Here is a 10000-nt window from a genome sequence, read left to right on the forward strand (position 1 = left end):
CTCATGAACCGCAGCTCATTATTCAGCACAATCACTGCATCTCTCTCGCTCATGAACTCCTGTAGAGTGTGTGTGTGAATGTTTATTTCAGGATAAACACGACTGGGCGGGACAGATGTGTTTCCTGAGAGCCAGATCAGAATCTCTCTGAAACTCTAACGAGAATCACATGACTCGGTCGTTTCTGACCGCCCAGACCGAGACTAGCTTTACTAGTCCAGTGTGTGAGATATCATGGGTATTTACAGTTCTGGATGATCAAGAAGACTTAAAACCGATCAAACTGTAATACTTACTACATATTTATCAGATGCTCAAAGCGACATTATCCAGCTCAGTTCAGTTGAAGTGTTTTTGCTGGATGAGAACTGAACTGATCTGAATAATGACTCTATTGTCTTCTGTAGAGCTGCTTTACAGCTCAATCTGATCAGTTCCATTCATTTTCTAACATTAACACTTGTATTTTGCATCATATCTCGCATGATACAGCAATCTAAAAACGTGCCGCTTGACTTAACTTTTAAAAAATGCATCTCAAGACCTTGAAGATATATATATATATTCATTTCACAGCCATACATCTTGTGTTTTTAAACCCAAAAACACATTCTTTGTGAATTTAGTCACTGAGAGAAAATCACATGGATAACACCATAAAACACTATTTACACAACATTTACACAGTTTCCGTGAATATATTTGAAAACTTGATGAGACAAATATCAGCTAATCAGAGATAACTGGGTTATTACTAAAACTATAACGAGTAAAAACATCATAAATAAATGTTCACTGAAAAAAAAAAACCCTAGTCTTTCACTCAGAGATGGCAGTTATTACTAAAACTAAAACCATTAAAATATTTTAAATTAAATCAATGTGAATTTAAATGATAATAATAAAAATAAAATAAAATATAAAAACATTTAAACTTTATTATTTTAGCAGGTGTCCAAGGAAACTTATTTTCTTATTTTCATTTAGCTTACCTTGATCCTAAAATAATGTAAAAATAAAACTGAAACAAAATTAATAAAAACTACATAATCATTGCAAAAAAAAAAAACCTAAAGATAAAAACAAATACTAAATATTAATATATAAATATACTTTTTTTTTATTATAAAAATGTTTTTCATTTATAAAAATAAGTTGTAAATATTAATAAAATCTATTTCTAAATATTACAAAAAGTTTAAATATTCATAAAAATCTAATTCTAAATATTACAAACAAAATGTAAATGTTGATAAAAATCTAATTCTAAATATTAATTATAAATATGCTAAATAAATATTGCATTACTATGAATAAAATGAAAATAAATATTCAAATTATGGATATATAAGACTGAATCAGATGAGTGGTGACTCACAGGCAGTGCACAACGGTGCGTCCCTCTCCTCCGTCATACTCCTCCTGCCATTTGTCCACCTGTCGGATGAGTTTGAGGAAGGAGCGTTTGGAGACGGGAGTGTCGCGGTACATCGGCCAGCCCAGAAACTGGAACTGCTGCACCATCCGATACCCGTCCTGCGGCTGAGACACAAAACACACGTCATGACGCTCAAACAGCTGACTCTCGCGTAAGTGTGCAATGCTAGCGAGCGTTTACTCACCCGCGCCGCGTTATAGATGCGGAAGATCCTGCTGATGATGTCCTCCTCCAGATCCGCAGACACAAACTCCACCTGGATGGGTCCATGCCGGTGGACGCCGTTCTCTGGCCAGTACTGCGGACACAACTGGACATAAAACACACCAATCACACACATCAGCATCACACACGTGAAATCAGTGGCCAGGTTCCACGGCTGATCAGTTTCACCAGGTCAGGCTTTTTCTAGAACAGCATGGCTATACTGGTTCACCAGCAAGACCAGCAATTAACCAGGGTAAACCAGCAACTGACCAGAATAACCCAGCCTAGACCAGCAACTGACCATTCCAAACCAGCCTAGATCAGCAACTAACTAGTATAAACCAGTCAAGACCAGCAACTGACCAGTACAAACCAGCCTAGATCAGCAACTAACTAGTATAAACCAGCCTAGACCAGCAATTAACCAGTATTAACCAGTCAAGACCAGCAACTGACCAGGATAAACCAGTCCAGACCAGCAACTGACCAGTATAAACCAGCAACGAACTAGTATAAACCAGTCTAGACCAGCACCTGACCAGTGTAAACCTGCCTAGACCAGCAACTGACCAGAATAAATGTATAAACCAGCCTAGAGCAGCTCCTGATCAGTGCAAACCAGCTTAGACCAGCAACTAACTAGTATAAACCAGTCTAGACCAGCACCTGACCAGTATAAACCAGCCTAGATCAGCACCTGACCAGTGTAAACCTGCCTAGATGAGCAACTGACCAGTATAAACCAGTCTAGACCAGCAACTGACCAGTACAAATCAGTCTAGACCAGCACCTGACCAGTATAAACCAGTCTAGACCAGCACCTGACCAGTGTAAACCTGCCTAGACGAGCAACTGACCAGTATAAACCAGTCTAGACCAGCAACTGACCAGTACAAACCAGTCTAGACCAGCACCTGACCAGTATAAACCAGTCTAGACCAGCACCTGACCAGTGTAAACCTGCCTAGACGAGCAACTGACCAGTATAAACCAGTCTAGACCAGCAACTGACCAGTACAAACCAGTCTAGACCAGCACCTGACCAGTATAAACCAGCCTAGACGAGCAACTGACCAGTATAAACCAGTCTAGACCAGCAACTGACCAGTACAAACCAGTCTAGACCAGCACCTGACCAGTATAAACCAGCCTAGACGAGCAACTGACCAGTATAAACCAGTCTAGACCAGCAACTGACCAGTACAAATCAGTCTAGACCAGCACCTGACCAGTATAAACCAGTCTAGACCAGCACCTGACCAGTGTAAACCTGCCTAGATGAGCAACTGACCAGTATAAACCAGTCTAGACCAGCAACTGACCAGTACAAATCAGTCTAGACCAGCACCTGACCAGTATAAACCAGTCTAGACCAGCACCTGACCAGTATAAACCAGCCTAGACGAGCAACTGACCAGTTCAAACCTGCCTATAAATGACAAACTTAGTATTGTCATAATATTTCATCTGAAAATACTTTTTTCATCACAGGTTATTATATAATGTTCACTAACAGTCAAATAACAATTTACACATTGCTTGATAAAACTTAAAAATATAAATAACCTGCATGAAAATAAAAAACTTATTAATAATGAAATCATAAAATCGTACAAATAAAATAATTGTAAAATAAAAACAATAAAAAGCAAATAACATTAAATATATCATAAAAATAAACAATAAAAAAAAAATAATTGAAAAATAAAAAAATCAATATAAACATTTTTTGTTTACCTGCATGTCATGTGACAATTAACATAACAGAGAAGCATGAACCATGCAAATGTGTTGTTAAATTATTGAAATATTAACTTAAAATCTCATGGAGGCTTTCAGTCCAAGTGTTTGTTCAACTGACAGAAACGCTTGGGAACTCCTGATTAATTTCATGTCAGAGCAGTGGATGTGTGACAGACGCATCTGCTGCATGAGTGTGTGTTGTGTGTGTGTGTGTGTGTGTGTGTGTCTCACCTGCGCGGGATCCACGTCGTTCAGCATCACTATAGACGTGCAGTGATAGTCCAGCACCAGCCTCCAGAAGTCTTTGACGGTGTTGGGCAAAGGATGCTGGGTAACGATGAATGCAGACGGCTGCTTGTAGCTCTGTGAAGATGAAGAGAGGAAAACATCTTATTTCCCGTCTGACTGCTTGAGTGATTGTGTGGAGAAGTTTAGCGTTGAGCTGCGTGTTTTATTACCGCCGCCAGCACTTCCATTTACTGTAATGAAAACAAATGTGCTGTCTCGTGTTTTACAAACAAACCCATCCCATTCAATAGTCTAACTGCATTTTTTTGTTCATTCTCTGTTATGGATCGCTTTTAGCCATTTTCCTGACAATGAAATGAATCAATTCCATCTGTTTTTGAATTATTTCAACAAGCACATAATCGTGTGTGCTGCGATTCACATCCATCAGAGACACTATCGCTTCAGACGCACAAAAACAAGCAGCTATTATAGACACTGATGCAAATAATAATTAATAAATCATAAATGTGGAAAATTAACAGAATTTTAAAATAAAAACAAAACAGTACTAATAAAATCATAAAAATGTTTAATAATCATACAAAATGTATAAAAAAGAGCTGAGGTAATGGTCACCAGGTTAAGCGCCACAGGCAACGGTCAGTTGGTTAAGAGCTGAGGTAAAGGTCATTAGGTTAAGCGCCGCAGGTAATGGTCTAGGTTAAGAGCTGAGGCAACGGTCACTAGGTTAAGCGCTGTAGATTATGATCACTAGGTTAAGAGCTGAGGTAACGGTCACTAGGTTAAGCGCTGTAGATTATGATCACTAGGTTAAGAGCTGAGGTAACGGTCACCAGGTTAAGAGCTGAGGTAACGGTCACCAGGTTAAGCGCTGTAGATTATGATCACTAGGTTAAGTGCTGCAGGTAATGGTCTCTAGGTTAAGAGCTGAGGTAACGGTCACCAGGTTAAGCGCTGTAGATTATGATCACTAGGTTAAGTGCTGCAGGTAACTGTCACCAGACTAAGCGCTGCAGGTAATGGTCACTAGGTTAAGAGCTGAGGTAACGATCACCAGGTTAAGCGCTGTAGATTATGATCACTAGGTTAAGTGCTGCAGGTAATGGTCTCTAGGTTAAGAGCTGAGGTAACGGTCACCAGGTTAAGCGCTGTAGATTATGATCACTAGGTTAAGCGCTGCAGGTAATGGTCTCTAGGTTAAGAGCTGAGGTAACGGTCACCAGGTTAAGCGCTGTAGATTATGATCACTAGGTTAAGTGCTGCAGGTAACTGTCACCAGGCTAAGCGCTGCAGGTAATGGTCACTAGGTTAAGAGCTGAGGTAACGATCACCAGGTTAATAGCTATAGGTAACGGTCACTCGGTTAAGCACTGCAGGTAACAGTCACTAGGTTAAGAGCCGCAGGTAACAGTCACTAGGTTAAACGCTGCAGATTATGATCACTAGGTTAAGTGCTGCAGGTTATGATCACTAGGTTAAGAGCCGCAGGTAACGGTCACTAGGTTAAGTGCTGCAGGTAACAGTCACTAGGTTAAGAGCCGCAGGTAACAGTCACTAGGTTAAGAGCCGCAGGTAACAGTCACTAGGTTAAGAGCCGCAGGTAACAGTCACTAGGTTAAGCGCTGCAGATTATGATCACTATGTTAAGCGCTGCAGGTTATGATCACTAGGTTAAGAGCCGCAGGTAACGGTCACTAGGTTAAGAGCCGCAGGTAACGGTCACTAGGTTAAGCACTGCAGGTTATGATCACTAGGTTAAGAGCCGCAGGTAACAGTCACTAGGTTAAGCGCTGCAGGTTATGATCACTAGGTTAAGAGCCGCAGGTAACGGTCACTAGGTTAATAGCTATAGGTAACGGTCACTCGGTTAAGCACTGCAGGTAACGGTCACTAGGTTAAGAGCTGCAGGTAACAGTCACTAGGTTAAGTGTTGCAGATTATGATCACTAGGTTAAGATCTGAGGTGTGTGCGAGCAGCCGTACGTCCATGAGCGCGGCGTTGATGTAGTTGCTGCTCTCTCCGTCGATGGTGATGAGGAAGGGCAGGCAGCGGTCCGGAGGAAGAACGTCCATACAGCGGTTCTTCTCATGGTTCCGCGGCAGCAGCGCGATGCTGCAGTCCTCCACCCGCAGTGTGGGCGTCACCATGTTTAACGTCTGCCAACGGAAAATACAAATCAAACTCATGCATACACTTACATCTCTATACTCTATTGATTTATTTTTTATTTATTTAATTTTTATTGTATTTTATTCTATTACAGTAATAATTGTTATTCAATGTATTTATAGCTATATGTAATATTTTAATACACTGACTCTGAACTCCTCTTTGATCTGGCTGGAGTTGGTCTGCGGGTCCAAGCGGTTCATGTCGTAATACACCGAGCGAAGCTGATTGGCCGGGATCGTGGTGTCGCCACAAAGACACGCCTCCAATATGGCATCATGGATAAACACATACTGCTCCTGAAATATCAACATATCAAAGACAGATCAATACAACCATATCAATCACAGCTCACTGAAATAATTTGATGTGGTGATTGATTGGTGTTTTAGTTAATGTCAGTTTGAAAATCTGCAATTTTTTTTTCAATATATATATTATTTTATTTTTCAGTTTTCATTTCAAACATTTTTTTTTAATTATTATTATTTTTCTATTTTCATTTTTAGTTTTGTCGTGATTTGGTCATTTTTATTTGTATCAATTATTCAAATGTATTAAATTATTCACACTTTTATGGTCAGAACAGATGGATCAGGACATAATAGACTGTGTTTTCAGCCTTCTCCTCGATGTCTCTGTCCTGTGTGTCCACATGCGGACCGGTCATCTCTCGATCGCAGACGGCGGTCTGACAGCTTGACGTAAATCATTCATGAAGTGATGTTTTAAATATGCCTGCGGTCGCCGCTCCTCAGAAAGTCCTTGACCGAAGCTGACGGTCAGATAAAGTCTCAGGCTATACAATCATATGAGTGCTTGTTTCTTTTGTCTATATTGAAACTCTATATCAAGAAAAATGTTCTGAATTATGTCTGAGAGGGCGGGCTGTAGTTAGGAGCAGCATGTGATTGGCTGCGGCTGATGTGAGGCTGTCTGTGATTGGTTACCTCCGTCTGCACCATGTTGACCCTGCGGGAGCGCAGTTCTCTCACGCAGTTGTAAATGTCCACGACTCCTTCTCGCTCTGCCATGTCCAGCATGATGTCAATCACAATGAAGCAGCCGGTGCGTCCCGCTCCAGCACTGAGGACAAACAACAGCTGTTATTACTACTATAAGGTACTAACATGTACCTATTAATGGTAAAAAGGTACAAATATATCCTTTAAAGGGTACTGCTCCCGGGACAAGCTGTTGTACCACAAAAGGTACTATTTGAAACCCCTTTTTTTCTGTGTGTACCCTAGCAACTCTTTCTTCCAAAAGCAAATAGTAACAAATGTAGCTATTTTTAAAGTTAATACGGCAACTTTTAGTAACTTTTAAAAAGTGACTCAAATAATAAAAAGGTAGACATTTTCCATCTAAATTACACAAAAAGAGGAAACCAAAGATGCCTAGCAGTACACACATCCCGTGAATTAAGTTAGCTGATATTTGCAATCGTTAAATTTAATAATAACAATAATAATAATTGAACAAAAAAATAAATACGTCATGTGTCAATCATGTTTACACACTGCCTCCAAAACTTTCATCCATCATAAAAAATTCAGATCAGGTTAGATTTCCAAGCTTTTTTGCATCCGTAGAAAGCATTTTGATAGGAAAAGATGACAAAAACAAAAAAATGCATACGAATATTTTGGAGTCAGTGTGCAAGGACCTTAAGTCCCTAATTTTCGTGTGCTTTTTTTCTTTTCTTTTTTCTCGTATTTGTCTTTTTCTATCAAAATGCAGAAAATCTAACCTGATCTAAATTATGACGGACGAAAGTTTCGGAGGCAGTGTATAAACATGATTGACACACCATGAGGGCGTATTTATTTTTTAACATACGAACATTTCGGTCAAGAATTTCGGACTCAGTGTGCATAGCCCTTAAGAAAAATATCTAGAAAAATGGGAAAGGTACTAGTAATATTCCAGCACATTATCTATTATCCATTATCTGTTGTAACCCTGTGACCTAAAAACACAAAATGCAATGCGTAATTTAAAATGCTGTGAAAAATCAATACAGAAAATTCCTTAACATTAACTAAGCAGATTGTGCCCTATTTTTAAAGACTTGTAGCATACAAACCAACTACTAATACACTGCTTAAAACTGTAATTGTTCAGAATGTGTAGTTTACTAGCTAATAAAAAAATAAAACTGTTGTTCAAAATTTACATTATTTTACAACCAAATCTAAATTAACATATATATGATATATTTTTGACTGAGATTTGATGTAGGGGCAATTTTGCGTCGTGTTTACGTGATGACCTCATCGTGCAATGACATCATTTAGCAACTTTTAGCAACAAATCGATCATCCTTTAGCAGCTTCCCCTGAAAATGAGTTGGCAACACTGTGTTTCTGTGAGGATGAGACTGACACTCACCTGCAGTGGATGACCATCGGTCCGGCGTTGGCTGGACTCTTGGCTTTGACCCGGCGGACGAAGCCCAGCAGCCCCGTGGCGTGATACGGGACGCCGTGATCCGGCCAGCCGGTGAAGTGAAACTGACGGATCTCCCTGATCTCATGAGCTCCTCGCTGGATAAACACAAACACACAAACAGCACATTTAAAGAAGACATGGCATCAGAATGGACAGAGGACCAAAAAAAATATATATATATATATATTACAATCTAAAAATAGTTTGATATCATTGATTAGATGTGTTTTGTGTTCGACTGGAGATTGTGAACATGATACTGAGTCTCGGTTATGATCAGCGCTATAGTAAGTTTGATTGTGTAAATCTGTCTGTAGTTTGATATCGAACCTTTTCCACAGCGAAGGTTCGAATGACGTATTCAGACAGCAGCTGAGTCTCGATGAGCGTCACCTTCATGTCCCTGTAGATCTCAGTGTCATCGGGCCAGTACTTACAGCACTTCACCTGTCAAACACACACAGTGATTTGATTAAAACCCACACCAGTTTATCAAAACATGAGATATAAATGTTTCCAAACATCCTGTTCAGATTCTGTACTAATGCTTTAACTCAAGAACGTCTTCAAGTGTCCCAGATATCTGACACCTCTGCTGCAGATCATCCCAGACTAATTAACCAGGTTAACCCTCCATAACCAGAGCACACCTCCAGAGACACACACACACACACACACACACACACAAACGACCGTCTCTAATCAGTCAAAGCCATTAATGAAGTCAATCACATCGCTCTCTCCGTTTATCTGTCTGTCATCAGTTTATCAGCCGCTTCTTTCCATCCGCTCTTCATTATTACACTGTTTTCTTTCTGTGTGTATATCAGTTTAAAACTACCTATATATTTCTCAATATATCTTAGTTTTCAAATATTTCATTTTCAATGAATAATGTATATGAATTATTATTATTAATAATAATAATAATAATATATATAAATATAAATAAATTATATTTAAAAAATTTGGGTTCATTTAAATGTAGAAATTGCTATTGTTTTATATTATATTGGTCATAGAGTTATTTTAGTATTATTTATAGTACAGTTTTAATTACAATGATTAATTTGCTTTTATTTATTTTTTATATTTTAAGTTAGTTAGGTTAGAGTTAGGCCACAGTATTATTACAATATTATATCTACACTAGCACAGTTTTTATTACAATTATTAAATAGTTTTATTTTTATTTTCAGATTTTATTGTAATTTAAGATTGATTTTTAGTAATTATGTGCTTTTGTCATTTTTATTAGTCTCAGTTTTTATATTTTTGATTAAATGATACTATTATTAATATAAAATTTATACTATTTTTTATATTTTGCTTTTATTTTAAATTTTTAATTTTAGTGCTTTAACTTATTTCAGTCAAGGATTTTATATATATATATATATATAATCCGTATATACTATTAGATATTATAGATTATATTATATATACATACATATATATATATATATATTTAATTTATTATAGTTCAGCTTTATTTTAATTAGCAAAATGTTTTTGATGTTTTAATTGAATTAATTAACCATAGTAACCCTGATTGTTCATTGATCTGTAGATATTGGTATTAGCCACAGAGAAACACACAGGTTTAACCTGTTCAATATAAAAGAATACTTTAAATCTCATGACAGAAAATCCAGTTTAATGTATCAGTTATTCATAGTTTTTCTGATGGAAACACACTTTAATGGTCAGAAATCAAAGAACTATCAGGCCATCAG

General features: G+C 37.9%; 1 protein-coding gene across 14 annotated transcripts in view; it reads right to left on the reverse strand.

Annotated features, from left to right (window-relative positions):
* LOC306865161 (receptor-type tyrosine-protein phosphatase mu-like) overlaps positions 1 to 10000 on the reverse strand; it is a 235032-nt gene that overhangs the window by 2412 nt on the left and 222620 nt on the right. For all 14 annotated transcript variants that reach the window (XM_079409588.1, XM_079409585.1, XM_079409584.1 and 11 more), the window contains 8 exons: positions 8595 to 8711; positions 8205 to 8359; positions 6761 to 6896; positions 5960 to 6109; positions 5624 to 5797; positions 3620 to 3751; positions 1623 to 1748; positions 1379 to 1542 (listed from right to left, as the gene is read on the reverse strand). In XM_079409588.1, the coding sequence (XP_079265714.1) occupies positions 1379 to 1542; positions 1623 to 1748; positions 3620 to 3751; positions 5624 to 5797; positions 5960 to 6109; positions 6761 to 6896; positions 8205 to 8359; positions 8595 to 8711 (1154 nt within the window). The remainder of the gene's footprint in view (positions 1 to 1378; positions 1543 to 1622; positions 1749 to 3619; positions 3752 to 5623; positions 5798 to 5959; positions 6110 to 6760; positions 6897 to 8204; positions 8360 to 8594; positions 8712 to 10000) is intronic.

Source organism: Barbus barbus (assembly GCF_936440315.1).
Source record: "Barbus barbus genome assembly, chromosome: 46".
NCBI lineage: Eukaryota > Metazoa > Chordata > Actinopteri > Cypriniformes > Cyprinidae > Barbus > Barbus barbus.